Source organism: Dermochelys coriacea, chromosome 2 (assembly GCF_009764565.3).
Source record: "Dermochelys coriacea isolate rDerCor1 chromosome 2, rDerCor1.pri.v4, whole genome shotgun sequence".
Taxonomy (NCBI): domain Eukaryota; kingdom Metazoa; phylum Chordata; order Testudines; family Dermochelyidae; genus Dermochelys; species Dermochelys coriacea.
Window position 1 is genome coordinate 271,411,854 of NC_050069.1, and position 15,648 is coordinate 271,427,501.

Here is a 15,648-nt window from a genome sequence, read left to right on the forward strand (position 1 = left end):
GGTGCTAAATGCATGAGCCAATGAGCTAAAAACCATATGGCCCTTAACTAAGGCTGGAGCAGACTCATTAATCTCTAAGTGGTCTCGGTGCAACTAAAGGGGACAGACGCCACCCCCAGGAGGTGTGTGGGTTACACTAGGAACACGCATCAGGGACTGCTGCTGTCTCACAGGCTAGGAGCCAGGTGGTGCATTTTGGACAGCTGGCAGCTGTGGCCTTTCAGAGGCTGATCGCTGCAGCGGTTGGACTGCAGAAAGAAACAGAGAAATGAGTGTTTCACAAACCCCAGCATCTGACTCGGGGGTGGTTGTTGGATGGGGAAAGCTCTGACACAGAGACTCTTGTGCCTGGCACTGTGATTAACACTGGCAGTGTGCTAGGCACCAGGTCACCGGACTAGATGGGGGTCCTGCATGACCCTCTTTTCCCAGCAGCAGGGAAGGCCAGTGTGCTCGGACCCCTGGTTAAGAACCCCTGAAATGGGTCCTTTTTAGCTTTGGCTTATTAACAAGGAACATTTCTACCTAACTTGTTACAGGAATAAACCAAACAATCCAGTATCGCTAAAACGGGGCTGCAGTGAGTGTGGGACTGCAGAACTCAACAAGGCATTTGGGCAGATCAAGAAGTTACCGACATCCACCACGGTGACCCCAAATTAGCATGTGATGTGATGCTGGCAGGGGAGGAGGGCAGGGAAATCACTCCGATGGGACTGAATGGCCGTTCATTTCACAACTGATGGATGTGATAGAAAACCCGAAGGGAGACAGACACCCAGTGGAAATCAGAGGCAGCCTGTTTAAACCCGAGTAAAGGCAGTGTAGTTAACCAGTGGAACTTGCCACCACAAGATTTTGAAGCAAGATGGGAAGTAGCATTTGGCGCCCATTTGGCACAGGAGTCAGTGAGTGCCAGGCTCAAGGCCCAGTGGGAATGAGGTCCAGGGGGTAGAAACCCCTGGGGCTTGGAAGCCAAATCTTGGCTGGATCCTGGCCATGGAGCCTGTTTCGCTCTGGCAGCCTAGGGAAGCCCGAGCTCAGGGCAGGGCGTCGAAGGAAGGCCTGGCACAGGGGGGCTGCCGGCTTTGTGTGGTACAATCGTGTTTCCAATGAAAACCCAGCGGGAGTTCCCCCCACAGGACCGCTTTCCAGCCCCATTTCATGAGGGGAGAAAGTTTCTGATGCTTGTTTTAAATGAAAAACTGGCAAGCGAATGTGTCCAGCCCCACGGTCCGGGTTCTCACGTGCTGCTCGCAGGGACGAGGTCAGGCTTTTGAAAATTGACTTTTTTTTAACCAAAACACATTTTTTAAAAAAACAAAAACCTGGTAAGGAAAGAACCTGGGGGCGGGGGCGGTGACTTGTTAATTTGGGGTCGCTGAAAACCCAACATCTATTTCCATGGGAACTCGGGGGGGTTGTTCCGCTCCTTCCCAAGACACAGCCGACCGGACCAGACTGGATCACAGCTCCCGGCATGCCCCGAGCACAAGCGGGGCCGCACCGCCTGTTCTTCCCGGAGGCGCCCCGGGCCCTGCGCTCTTGGGCAGCTCCGTCCCCAGCGCGCAGGGCAGCTGGGAAATGGGGTCCACGGCTCTGCGCCCGGGTAGGGCCCTGGGCAGGGAGGGACCCGCCCTCGCAGACCCGCTCACGGGCTGGGGAGGCCCCGCAGGAGCAGCCGGAGCTTGGGCAGAGCCGCTTTGCGGGAGCGCTCCCGCCCCTGTTCACACGCCCCGGTGCTGTGTGTCCTGGTCCCTGCGGGGATCGGGGCCCCCCGCGGCTGGGCCCTACCCCGACAGCTTGGTGCAGATGTAGCTCAAGTCCCATGGTGCGGGGTGAGTGAAGGCCAGAGACAGGCAGGAGCCGGGGCTGGGCAGTGCTGGGGCTGGGCAGTGCCAGAGACAGACAGGAGCCGGGGCTGGGCAGTGCCAGAGACAGGCGGGAGCTAGGGCTGGGCAGTGCCAGGACTGGGCAGTGCCAGAGACAGGCTGGAGCCAGGGCTAGGCTGTGCCGGGGCTGGGCAGTGCCAGAGACAGGCTGGAGCCAGGGCTAGGCAGTGCCGGGGCTGGGCAGTGCCAGAGACAGGTGGGAGCCAGGGCTGGGCAGTGCCAGGGCTGGGCAGTGCCAGGGCTGGGCAGGGTGACCACTGGGCTGCGTCGGGCTGGGAGTTGGCAGGCCGCTAACATCCCAGGGTCCAGAATAACCAGAAGACGCTTCACAAGCGGGGGTCACTTTGTGCCCATTTCTTTCCTCCTGTATCTAGTGTGCTCGGTGTCGCCCAGCTCCCCTTGGTAGAGTCACCCCAGCCGCCACCAGGGCCCTGCCCAGCTCTCCCTGCCCCGAACCTGCTCCTGCCCCCACTTGGCCCTGACTGCTCCCTCGCTCCCTCCCTGGGACGGCCCCCGGCTGCCCCTCCCCAGCCCTTCCCATCCTGTGTGCCAGGCGTGGGCTGTGGGCCTCGGGTGCAGCAACATGGCCCCATTCCTTAGGCCAGGCCGCTGGCCTCTCTGTGGCTCACAGGCCCCTGGTTTCTCCTGCATTGCCCGAGTCATCGCTCCCCTCTCCCGAGATGGAAGGGAACAGCCCCTGCCGGCCCCTCCTGCAGCTCCTCTCTGCCCAGCTGTCCCAGAACCTGCCGGGCCCGGTGTAACCTGGGGAGCGGGGGTCCTTTCCCCTCTAGGGAGCGCCAGCTCTGAGCTCGCCCCAGGGTCGGGGAATGGCTGGCTCAGGAGGGCAGGGGATAGGGCTTTTCCCCTCTAACGGGTCCTGGGTCCCGTGGGCTTCCTTTAGTTAGAGACCAAAAATCGTTGCTGTTTGAGGAGCAGCATCAATATTCTCAGTCCCTTAGAGTCCCTCAATCCCGTGGAGCCCGGCGGTGCCGAGACGGGGCCGCATGTTGTTGCAGGTGCCGGTGGCGTTTGAGGACGTGGTGTCAGTTTCTCCCCGGAGGCGTGGGCGGCGTGGGTGGCATGGCAGCGGGATGGGGTCCTGGCAGGGTGTGGCCCAGAATCGCCAGCCCCAGAAGTTCAGAAACCACCAGGCAGACCCCAGAAATCATGAGATTGGCCTGAAAATGGAGAGACTCCTGGTCTCCAAGCTTGTACCCACAAGGCCTCCGCATTAGCTGCTCCCAGCTGGGCTGACCAGGGTCTGGGGCAGCCACTTCCACTGGGCGCTGGAGGGAGCAGCAGGACTGGGACCCCCCATAGCGGCTGCCCCTGGCTCCCCGGGCAAGGAAGCTCCTGCATCAAGGGGTTTGCCTGGGGGCACGAACCGGGCTGAGCCACCACCCAGAAAGTCCTGCTGGTAACAGTAACGTGTCCCTCTCGGCTGCCTTGGCTTCGTCTCCTGCTCTGCAACCGTCCCGGTGCGTTAACCCGGGAGCTGGGACTTTCAGGCCTGGGCTCTGATTCTTGCTGGCCCCAGTCTCTGTGCAGTGTCCTCGTCCCACTGCCTGATCTGCCACAAAGCTGGGAGGTATTGCCAATTCAGAGAAGGATCGGGATATTATACAGGAGGATCTGGAAGTCCTTGTAAACTGGAGTAATAGTAATAGGATGAAATTGAATAGTGAGAAGTGTAAGGTTATGCATTTAGGGATTAATAACAAGAATTTTAGTTATAAGTTGGGGACGCATCAATTAGAAGTAACGGAAGAGGAGAAGGACCTTGGAGTATTGATTGATCATAGGATGACTATGAGCTGCCAATGTGATATGGCTGTGAAAAAAGCTAATGCGGTTTTGGGATGCATCAGGAGAGGCATTTCCAGAAGGGATAAAGAGGTTTTAGTACCATTATTCATGGCACTGGTGAGACCTCACCTAGAATACTGTGTGCAGTTCTGGTCTCCCATGTTTAAAAAGGATGAATTCAAACTGGAGCAGGTACAGAGAAGGGCTACTAGGATGATCCGAGGAATGGAAAACTTGTCTTATGAAAGGAGACTTAAGGAGCTTTGCTTGTTTAGCCTAACTAAAAGAAGGTTGAGGAGAGATAGGATTGCTCTCTATAAATATATCAGAGGGATAAATACAGGAGAGGGAGAGGAATTATTTCAGCTCAGCACCAATGTGGACACAAGAACAAATGGGTATAAACTGGCCACCAGGAAGTTTAGACTTGAAATCAGACGAAGGTTTCTAACCATCAGAGGAGTGAAGTTTTGGAATAGCCTTCCAAGGGAAGCAGTGGGGGCAAAAGATCTATCTGGCTTTAAGATTCTACTCGATAAGTTTATGGAGGAGATGGTATGATGGGATAATGGGATTTTGGTAAGTAATTGATCTTTAAATATTCAGGGTAAATAGGCCAAATCCCCTGAGATGGGATATTAGATGGATGGGATCTGAGTTACCCAGGAAAGAATTTTCTGTAGTATCTGGCTGGTGAATCTTGCCCATATGCTCAGGGTTCAGCTGATCACCATATTTGGGGTCGGGAAGGAATTTTCCTCCAAGGCAGATTGGAAGAGGCCCTGGAGGTTTTTCACCTTCCTCTGGAGCATGGGGCATGGGTCACTTGAGGGAGGCTTCTCTGCTCCTTGAAGTCTTTAAACCATGATTTGAGGACTTCAATAGCTCAGACATAAGTGAGGTTTTTCGTAGGAGTGGGTGGGTGAGATTCTGTGGCCTGCACTGTGCAGGAGGTCGGACTAGATGATCAGAATGGTCCCTTCTGACCTTAGTATCTATGAATCTATGAATCTGTTCCCCCGCCTGGGCCTGTCTGTGCGCATGGGAATTCAGCAGCCCCCCTTTCCCTCCAGGGCAAGCCTGTCAAAGGGGCTGGTTCTGGGGAAGGGGTAGTGGAAATCCCGCTGTGGTGAGCCTTGGAATAAAGGCAGAGCATAGCTGGGCCTCCCCGCAGTGCGCTCTGCATCCGGGGAGCGCTCTGCTTTTGTCTGCACACAAGAAGGGGTCCCCAGGGCAGGAGAGAGCAAGACTGCGCCATGAATAGCCCCGGGGCTTGGGGGGCAAGAGAAATGGCACCCCACAGTTGGCAGAGAGCTCCTTGGACCATCGCACGGCCCGGCAGCCTGTTCCATAGGACGGAAGGGAACACTTGTCCTCCTGTCTCCCCATGTGGCCCCCGTCCCAGCCCGCAATGGCCACAGGAAACCCAGCCTGTGATTCTCTTCCCCCACACAGGCTCTGCAGGAACCGCAGTGGAGGTCGCCTGGAAGGCGGATAAAGACGAAGAGCCAAACGTCAGGGGTCCCCAGGGGAAGCGGGGGAGTGATGCTGAGCCCACCCCTGAGCTGCTCTGTTATGGAGCGGGGAGGCCTGCAGATAACTCCTTGGTGTGTCGGGTTCTGTGCCGGCGAGGAGTCAGGCTGGTCCCCTCCAGCACCTGAGCCACTCAGACTGCTGCCGGGCAGCTGCCTTGGGCCCCTCGGCGGGAGGATGCTCTGTGTGAGCCGCGCTGCTGGCAGTTCGCAGCCACCGCCCCAGCCCTGCTCTCTGCGGGGACGCGGGGAATGTCTGCTCTGCGTCAGGCACTGTGTGCGCTGCAAACCTGGTGGGTTCAGTGTCCCGTTCGTCTGGGCCAGCCCGCCAGGGGGCACGGCTAGAGTGGGGAGGGCACCTCCCAGTGGAGACGGGTGTGTGCCGTTCAGTCACAGCCTTGCTGCCCCGTGGGACCCAGCGGGGCTCCTGGACGCTGTTCCCAGCTCCACAGACACTGGCCCAGGTCTCCATGTTCTCAGGGCCAGCTACAGCAAAGCTGCCTGTGAAAGGCCCCCATGGCACTTCAGTAGTGGTGGAGGATGAGGAGGCAAAGCCCTGGGGCCCTGTGCTCTGTGCCGGCTGGCTGGGCGCCCCCGGGGGTAGCTGAAGGGGCTGCCTTGGGGCTGCCCGGGCAGGGACCCAGTGATCTCCGAGGTGCCTGTTCTCTCGCTGGGCAGAGGTGCACGTCGGCGTCCCCGGCCCACCAACAGCTGGATTCCAGCCCAGCAATAGAGTCTCACTCGGGGCCCTCCAGCGGCTTCTGTTTTGTCTCTGCCCCAGTGGGCAAGACCCCACTGGCGAGGCCTGCCTGAGATGTGACTGCACGTGGGCTGGGAGCTAAGCTTGCCCCACGCAGGCGGAGCCCAGCACCCCTTGAGGGACCTGGCCTTGTCCTGGGATCGGCTGCTGCCGCGTGCCGGCGGCCTGGGTCACCGCTGCTCTGCGGGAGACGTGAGTCCTGCTGCGGGTTTGCCTCACCTCAGTCACCTGTGACGGCCACTTCGTTAGCCCTGGTGACCTGTGGATTAACGTACTAGCCAGTCCTGGATCAGCACATGGCTCTGCCGGTGCCCCGCACTCCCGACCCGCAGCCCCTGCTAGCCCAGACCACGGCTCCCCCCACAGCCCTGCCGGCGCCCCTCACTCCCGACCCGCAGCCCCCGCTAGACCAGCCCTGGGCTGCCCCCACAGCCCTGCCGGTGCCCCTCACTCCCGACCCGCAGCCCCCGCTAGCCCAGCCCTGGGCTCCCCACAGCCCTGCCGGCGCCCCTCACTCCCGACCCGCAGCCCCCGCTAGCCCAGCCCTGGGCTGCCCCCACAGCCCTGCCTGTGCCCCTCACTCCCGACCCGCAGCCCCCACTAGACCAGCCCTGCTCCCCACAGCCCTGCCGGCGCCCCTCACTCCCGACCCGTGGCCCCTGCTAGCCCAGACCTCGGCTCCCCCCACAGCCCTGCCGGCGCCCCTCACTCCCGACCCGCAGCCCCCGCTAGACCAGCCCTGGGCTGCCCCCACAGCCCTGCCGGCGCCCCTCACTCCCGACCCGCAGCCCCCGCTAGCCCAGACCTCGGCTCCCCCCACAGCCCTGCCGGCCCCCCTCACTCCCGACCCGCAGCCCCCGCTAGCCCAGCCCTTGGCTGCCCCCACAGCCCTGCCTGTGCCCCTCACTCCCAACCCACAGCCTCTGCCAGCCCAGCCCAGCCCTGCCCCCCCAGCTCCACCGGTGCCCCTCACTCCCAACCCACAGCCCCTGCCAGCCCAGCCCTGCCCCCCCAGCTCTGCCGGTGCCCCAGACTCCTGACTCACAGCCCCTGCCAGCCCAGCCCTGCCCCCACAGCTCTGCCTGTGCCCCTCACTCCCGACCCGCAGCCCCCACTAGACCAGCCCTGGGCTCCCCCCACAGCCCTGCCGGCGCCCCTCGCTCCAAACCCGCAGCCCCCGCTAGCCCAGCCCTGGGTTCCCTCCCCCACACAGCTCTGTCAGAGCCCCTCACCCCTGACCCACAGCCCCCCACTATTCCAGCCCTGGGCTCCTCTTGCCACAGTTCTGTAGACACCCCCCAATCCTGACCCACAGCCCCCCGCTATTCCAGCCTTGGGATCCCCGCCAGCTCTGAACGTGCCCCTGACCCACAGCCCCCTGCTAGCCCAGCCCTGGGCTTCCCCCCAGCTCTGCTGACATCCCTCTCTCCTGACCCACAGCCCCCACTATTCCAGGCCTGGTGTTCCCTGGCAGGCAGCTGCTCTGGTGTCCCGCAGCCCGGCCTGGAGCAGCCTGTTCTGTTGCTGGCTGTGGGGGCTTTTCACACCCTTCAGCAGCGGGGCGGTCGTGCCCCTGGGGAGCCTGGCCTCTGCAGCCCCTTCCGGTGTTGTACAAGGTGGGCTAGATGCACCTGGCCCTTCCCCATCCGCTGCGAGCGGTGTCACCATGCAGAGCTCGCGCCTTCGCTCCGTCCAGGTGGCCTCTCCCGCGCGCTCGGATAACGCAGTGCCGTTCTCTGCCCCACCCGTAGGCTCCAACGACGGACGGTTGGGTTGCAGCGAGTCACCGAGCCGGGCCGTGTGTCGGGGATGGTCGGTTTGTCTGGGCTCCTCGGGTCTCCAGGGTCCTCCTGCACTGGGGACAGGTGTGCGAGACGCAGAGCGACCTGCGACCAGCGCGGGTAAGGGGCGAGGGGCAGGTGCCTGGGACAGATGCTCCTGGCAGTGCCCTGGGCTGGTGGCTCCAAGGGCTCCCCCACCCCATGAGCATCCCAAGTGTCGCCTTGGAAATGCAGGCGGAGCCAAGTTCCAGGCCGGTGTCTGGCTGCCTCGATTCTCCGTCCCAGTCCACAGTCCCAGCTGCTGGCTCATTCTGCCATGCAGGGCAGCCTGTCGTGAGACTCGGCCTTCCCTTGCCAGGGCATCTGCTGTCGGCTTGACTGCAGGGGAGCAAGAGGCCAGTGCCATGAAACCGTCTGGCTCCAGCACCCCTGCGCCGCTCCCACGGCTGCCCCCCTTCCCAGGGGCCTCTCCCTCCTGAGGGCCCGGGGTGAGCTCTAAGATGGGGATGGGGAATGGAGCTGGGCCCCTCTGGCTGCCTCCCTCGGAGGGTGGTGACCGTGCAGGGCCTGGGCGCGGCTATCCAGGAGGTGCTGTGGGGGGCAGCTTGGGCTGCAGATGGCATTGGAGGACGTGGCGGTCGGTTTCTCCCCGGCGGCGTGGGCAGCATGGCAGCGGGAGCTGTACTGGGCCGTGATGAGGGAGAATTTCGAGCTGGTCACCTCGCTGGGTGAGGCTCCGAGTCCATCTCTTTAGCAGCAGCACAAATAGCCAATTACCCCCTGTCCTGGCCCCCACTCCGAACTCCTGGCAGGGGGCCCATGACTGAGTGAAGGGCCCGACAGTCGGTCCTCCCCTCCCACCCCATGCAGGGTTCAGCAGCGTCCGTCAGCCCCAGGCTTGGGCACCGCTCCAAGCCCCCCCGGCCACTGCCCCATCTCTGGCTGGGCCTGGCCAGTGCTCCCCCCTGGAGTCCGGCTTGCCGCCTGGCCTCCTGGCTAGGCGACCGTTGGCGCCCATAGGCCCGGGATCCGTGAGCAGGTTGAAAGGTTCTGCCATGGCAGAGACCGTGACCTCCTTCTCCCCGGTGCTTCCTGGGCACTCCCCGCCAGGAGCATCTTGTCACGGTTCCCCGGGGGCCCCAGGGAGCTCCTGTACCCAGTCGCTAAATGTGAGGTAGTGCCCGTTCCACCTCCCATCGTGGCCTGAGCATGGGGACAGAGCCGGGAGCTTGGTTCACCAGCTCTGTCGTTCCCGTGCCTCCGGGGCATTAGCCCGGCTGCCCCGGGGGGCCCTGGCCTGGGAGCAGCCCTAGAGCAACATCCGCTGGGGCTGGGGCTCTGAGCAGCTCGGGGGGGGTCGATGCCTGGGTCCCAGACTACACCTCTAGCCAAATCCCCAGCTGTCCATGGGCCCTGTGTCCTCAGAGCCCCAGGACCGGCTCCCAGAGAGACACAGGCACCGGCTCTGCACTGCCCGTGATACCCGCGGCTGTAGTGAGTCCTGCAGGCATGATCCTGCCCCAGAAATCCAGGGCGACGCCTGGCTCTGCCTTGCCAGGACGGGGGCCAAGGGGCTGTTTCCAGATGTCCTGCTCAGCGTGTCTGGGGCCTGACACGTCTCAACGCCCCTCATGCCTGTGACTCCCCTCCACGCACAGGCTCTGCGGCCCCCAAGCCAAAGAGCAGCGGTGAACTGGAGCAAGGGGAAGAGCCCCAGCAGGGGCAGGAGAGAGCGATTCCTGAGCCCCCCAGCACGGGTGAGTGATGCCAGGGGCTCCCCCAGAAAGGCTCGGGTCAGGGGAGGCTGGGAGGGGCTGGGGCTGAGGGTGGACGTGGGGTACAAGAACTTTCCTGTTTCTCAGTGGGGTGGGCTTTGGTCTCCCCTGCCCGTCGGGCTGTCACCTGTCCTCCACTGATGGTATTTCCTCTCCCTTCGGCTTCCTTCTGTCTCGTGGTGGCTGCAGCTCCGTCCTTCCAGGAGTGTGAGCTGCCTCCGGGGGCCCCCCCGTCAGATTCTCTCCCGTCTCCCCCCCAAGGTCTCTAAAACTCACCCCTTGCACCGAGCCACGGCCCAGCCCTGGCTGCCTCCTCAGGCCGCCCCCGCCCGCTCCCTGCCCGTGTCCCTCGGGATCCTGCCGTGGTTCTTGTGCACAATGTTTGAACCTCCGTCTTCAGTGCCGGCGCCGCCCCCCAGCTCCCTCGGCGCCGGCCCCACACCCCCGTTCCTCCGGCGCTGCCCCCCTGCCCCCACCCTGATCCCTCTGCCTCCTGCCCCCCACCCTGATCCCTCCGCCCCGCTCCCTCTCGTGCTAGACTCTCTCCTTGGCTGTCTCGTTCCCTGAGACAGCGTCTGGGGCTGGGCTCAAGCTCCCCACCACAGCCACAGTGCAGACCTCATCGCTGCTGGCTAGTTACTGGCTGCACTGCACTGGCCGTTCTCTCTGTGACATCCTGGATGGGAAATCTCGCCTGCCCCTTCTCCTCCTAGCTAAACTCCCCCCCCAATAATCTGCTGTGGACCCAGGATCCTTCCCTCTCACAGCGCTGGCAGTAACGGCCGGTCTCTCTCTTTGTGCCCAGCAGGTGATGGAATCTGGGCTGGGGCTGAGGAGAAGCCGTGGGGAGCCCAGAAGTCCCTGGGAGGAGCAGCTGCCCTCCCAGCGCCCCAGGGGAAGGCACCGAATACCTGCAAGGACTGTGGGCAAAGCTTCTCGGAGCGGGGCCTCCTCATCGTGCACGTGCTGAGGACCCATCTCGGGGAGTGAAACCTGCTCTGCAGGGATGTCACGGAGTGTGGGGGAGTCCGGGGCCTGCACCCCTCTTCCTGGGATTCACTGTGACTCTCAGCCAGCCAGTAAAATGGAAGGTTTATTGGACAATAGGAACACAGTCTAAAACAGAGTTTGGGGGTACAACCAGGACCCCTCAGTCAAGTCCTTCTAGGGGAGCAGTGAGCTTAGACCCAGCCCTGGGGTTCCCTGCATTCCACCACCCAGCACCCAACTGAAACCAAACCACCCCCCAGCAGGCTCTCCCCTGCAGCCTTTGTCCACATTCCCAGGGCAGAGGTGTTACCTCCCCCTCCCCCTCCTGGCTCAGGTCTCCCATCCCCAGTGAAACCCCCCTGCCGCATTCCCAGGTCAACACTCCCCCCTCCCTGCTGCGTCACATCTCTCCCCGCTTCGAGACTGAACTGAGCGGGGTCACTCTGACCAGTGACCTGGGGAAGTTCAGGGCCCCCTCTCCGGGACAACACATCCACTATCACGTTGGCACTTCCCTTCACATGGACCACGTCCATGTCCTAATCCTGCAGGAGCAGGCTCCACCTCAGGAGTTTGGCGTTGGCTCCTTTCATCTGGTGCAGCCAGGTCAGGGAGAGTGGTCGGTGCACACGGTGAAGTGTCGCCCGAAGAGATATGGCTCTAGTTTCTAGAGGACCCACGCCATGGCCAGGCAGGCCTTCTCGATGGCCGCGTAGTGTTGTTCCCGGGGTAGCAACTTCTTGCTCAGGTAAGAGCAAGAGCAATGGGGTGTCTCTCCCCCTTTTCATCTTCCTGCATTAACACCGCCCCCAGCCCCATGTCTGAGGCTTCAGTGAACACCATAAAGGGCTTGTCAAAGTCTGGGTTTGCCAGAACTGGGCCACTGACCAAAGCCTTCTTCAGCGCCCGGAAAGCCTCCTGGCACTGCTCAGTCCAGACCACCGTGTCTGGCTTCCCCTTCTTGCATAGCTCGGTGATAGGGGCGGGTATGGCACTAAAGTGGGGCATGAATCTCCAATAGTATCCTGCCAACCCAATAAAGGCCTGGACCTGCTTTTTGGTTTGGGGAGTGGGCCAGTCGCTGATCATCTCCACTTTAGCTGGTTCCGGCTTTAGGCGGCCGCTCCCCACCTGATGGCCCAGGTAAGATACTTCAGCCATCCCCACCTGCCATGTGCGCATCTGCCACGGTGTCTGCTTCAGTGGAAGCTCAGGGCACTGCCTTGGAGTAACAGGTGGCGAAATCTACCACCACCAGAATGTATTTCTTCCCCGACCGGGTCGTCTTGCTGAAAGTCCCCGCTATGTCCATGGCCACCTTCTGGAAAGGTTCCTTTTTGATGGGCAAAGGTCTCAAAGCCGCTTTCCCCTTGTCCCGGGCCTTCCCCACCCTCTGACGGGTCACAGGATCGGCAATACTGCCGGACAGTGGTAAAGACCCCAGGCAGTAGATCCCACCGCTGCCATCAGCCCCCCTCCTGCAGTCTCACTCCTCCTCCCCCCAGCTATTCCTCCAGCCTTTGTCGTCAAACAAACCTGATTTCATTCTTTAAGGAGATTACAAATTTGGTTGATAAAGATGTCATGGAGTGTGGGGGAGTCTGGGGCTGCACCCCTCTTCCTGGGATTCACTGTGACTCTCAGCCAGCCAGTAAAACGGAAGGTTTATTGGACAATAGGAACACAGTCTAAACAGAGCTTGGTGGTACAACCAAGACCCCTCAGTCAAGTCCTTCCGGGGGGCAGGGAGCTTAGACCCCGGCCCTGGGGTTCCCTGCGTTCCACCACCCAGCCCCAAACGGAAACTAACCCCCCCCCCCCCCAGCAGGCTCCCTTCTGCAGCCTTTTGTCCACATTCCCAGGGCAGAGGTGTTGCCTCCCTCTCCCCCTCCTGGCTCAGGTTACAGGCTCTCAGGTCTCCCATCCGCAGTGAAACCCCCCTGCCACATTCCCAGGTCAACACTCCCCCCTCCCTGCTGCGTCACAGGGAGTGCGGGAAGATCTTATCCGGGCAGGGCAGGCTGGCGGCGCACCAGAGAGCCCACCTGCGGGACCGGATGTTCACCTGCGTGGCCTGCACGCGCAGCGTCGTCTACAGCGAGCACCTGGTGGACAAGATGCGCATGGAGCTGGCCGGAGGGAAGCCCTTCAAATGCACCAAGTGCAGCGACAGGATCATCCTGATGGTGGAGCTGCCGGCGGAGCATGGGAGGGGCCCCTTCCCCTACTCCCACTGCCCCAAGGTTTTCCCCTACATCTACCTCCTGCAGCGCCACCAGCTGCTGCACACCGGGGAGGCATCCCTCCCTGCGCCGAGTGCACCTGGAAGGAGCGCCGGGAGAGCCACGCGCCAGAGCAGTCGTTCCCCTGCGCGCAGTGCGGGCGGCACTTTCCCCGGCGCGGCTCCCTGGCCGCCCACCTCTGCGCCCACGTGCACCCGCCACCGCACCCCTGTGCCCAGTGCAGCCAGCGCTTCGGCAGCAAGCTGGTGCTGCTGGCACGCCAGCAGGCCCACGCGCCAGACAGGCCCTGCCGGGAGTGCGGACAGGCCTTCGGTTCCAGGGAGGCCTGGGCCGCCCACCGGCTGGAGCACGAGCGCCAGAAGCTGTTCACGTGCGCCAAGTGTGGGAAGGGCTTCGGGTGCAAGCACAGGTACATGGTGCACCAGTGGCTGCACGCGGGCCCCACTCTCCTCACCTGCCCCCAGTGCGGCCACCGCTTCTGCCTGCAGCTGGAACGGCACCAGCACCTCCACCAGGCGCCGAGAGAGGCCTGCCCCACCGGAGAGCTGGGCCCCACGCCTGGCCCTGCCACCCCTTCCGCAGGCGATCTTGGGCCAGGCACCTCACCAGCCTGGGCCATGGTGTCCTCACCTGCGAAATAGGGTGAATGGTGCTGCTCCCGGTGGAGAGGGCACGAGGCCTGGTCGGTGTCTGTGGCATTGTGCGGAGACGTGCATTAGAGAGCGGAGAGCTCTCGCTGGGGGGAGCCATGGGGACTGCTTTGGAGCTCGGCCTCGCTGTGGAGAGGGGTCCAGGCAGCCTGCGTGAGTGGGCTCAGACGGCTTCCGTGGCCTGCCCTGGGGGGCTCCTCTTTGATGGGTCCCTTGTCCATTTCCTCTGGGGCACCTGGCGCTGGCCACTTTCGGAAGCCAGGCTCCTAGGCTGGCTGGACTTTTGCTCCAACCCTGTGTGGCCATTCTGATCTCAAATGAGTCCCCGGCACCCTGCCTGCGACGCCCAGCCCTGCCGTGCAGCCCGGGGACGGTGTGAGAGCCCAAACCGCAGGGAAATGGCAACACCAGGACGTTCCCCAGGCGGCTGGGAATACAGCCCTCCCTGCTGTCATCTCCCATCCGACTGACTCTGATCTGCTGTAACGACCGGGGCATCTCTCGCCCGGGGCCTGTGGGGCTCTGGGTCAGGCTCCGCAGCCTCGCACTGGGGATCACCAGCCCCGGGCGTCAGGGGCCATGTGCGGGTGTCCCAAGGCTGTGGGGGGAAGTGACGGAGCTTGGCTTGAGTGCTGTTTGTGACGTGTCTCCCAGGCCCTCATAGCACACGAGGGAAACAGCCTCCAGGAGCCTCCGGACACAGGACTGGCTGGAGAACCGCTCCCTGAGAGTCGGTGCCAATGAGTCACAGTCAAGCTAGAATCGCATAGCGAGTGGGGTCCCGCAGGGATCTGCACTGGGCTTGGTCTAGTGAATATTGTCATCAATGATTTGGCTAGTGACAGTGAGAGAACGCTGATAAAGTTTGCGGATGTTACCAAGCTGGGAGGGGTTACAGGTTCTTTGGAGGACGGAATTGGAATTCAAAAGCATCTGGACAGTCTGGAGAAATGGTCTGAAGTAAATAGGCTGAAATTCAATAAGGACAAATGCAAAGTGCCCCCTTAGGTAGGAGCGGACAGCTGCACACACACACTGGGCAATGACTGCCGTGAAAGCAGTGCTGCAGGAAGGGATCTGGGGGTGCCAGTGGACCTCCAACTAAACAGGAGTCAATAATACAATACTGGTGCAAAAAACCCCAAACATTCTGGGATGTTGTGACAGAGTGGGAGTTTGTCATACTATTTTGGATGAATAGTGTGTGTGCCTCAGCTTCCCCCATGTGCTGCATGGTTAATGAGTTGGGGGGGGAAGGTTTACTCTTTGCGGAGATCGAGGTGTGGCTGACGCCTGGTTGTCTGGGGCCTGGAGAGGACAATGGCCACTCCAGCTGTCTAGCCCTTTGGTACCTGGCAACTAACAACCATGGATGGCCCACCCTCTGCGGGAAGCCAGCCAGTAGTGACCAACTGGAGAGCAAAGGATGGAGGAGGGGTCAGTTGAGTTGTTACGTGTGGGCTGGAAGCAGGATTCCTTCTTCTGGGCTGGAGGTCAGAGGGCTCAGGACTGGCCTGGATGGACTATGCTGTAACTCTGTGTGTGAACTAAGAACTTCCTACACTGTGTTCCAGACATCTAATAAACCCTTCTGTTTTACAGCACTGGCTGAGAGTCACTCCAGTCTACGGAAGTTGGGATGTGCATTATTCTCCTGGGTGTGTAAGTCCTTCCCAGGCATCCAGTCCAGGGGGATTCCCTGCCGGGGGCTCATGGTGTGATAAAGGGGTGCTGAAGGCACCGAAGGTTGGTCCCAAAAAAGATGACCTACGAGGGAAGATTAAAAAATTGGGTTTGTTTAGTCTGGAGAAGAGAAGACTGAGAGGGGACATGATCACAGTCTTCAAGTACGTAAAAGGAGGAGGGAGAAAAAATATTCTTAACCTCTGAGGACAGGACAAGATGCAATGGGCTTAAATTGCAGCCAGGGCAGTTTAGGTTGGACATTAGGAAAAACTCCCGACCTGCCAGGGTGGTTAAGGACGGGAATACAGGCAATCCTCGGACTTATGACACAATCGGTTCCTGAAAATTGTGTTGTAAGTCAAAATGTTGTAACTGGGAACCTCAATCAACTCCATTGTGGGACCGGGCATGGTCAGGTCGAAACCATTGTCATAAGTCAAATCAGGGTGTCCATTTAGAAACATATATGCTGTTTGTTGTAAGTTGAACGTCATAAAGTTGAGGACTGCCTGTAAATTGCCCAGGGAGGTTGT

At 61.2% G+C, this 15,648-nt stretch overlaps 1 protein-coding gene across 1 annotated transcript; it reads left to right on the forward strand.

The window, feature by feature from the left end:
- The first annotated feature begins 1,480 nt into the window (after nt 1-1,480).
- Nucleotides 1,481-14,015, forward strand: LOC119850719 (zinc finger protein 773-like). The gene is given in 10 exon segments (XM_043507145.1): nt 1,481-1,609; nt 2,909-2,930; nt 2,933-2,999; nt 4,846-5,341; nt 7,742-7,891; nt 8,388-8,499; nt 9,430-9,528; nt 10,352-10,554; nt 12,528-12,837; nt 12,840-14,015. Coding segments are annotated over 10 exon segments (2,169 nt in total). The 3' UTR covers nt 13,421-14,015.
- The last annotated feature ends 1,633 nt before the right edge of the window (nt 14,016-15,648 follow it).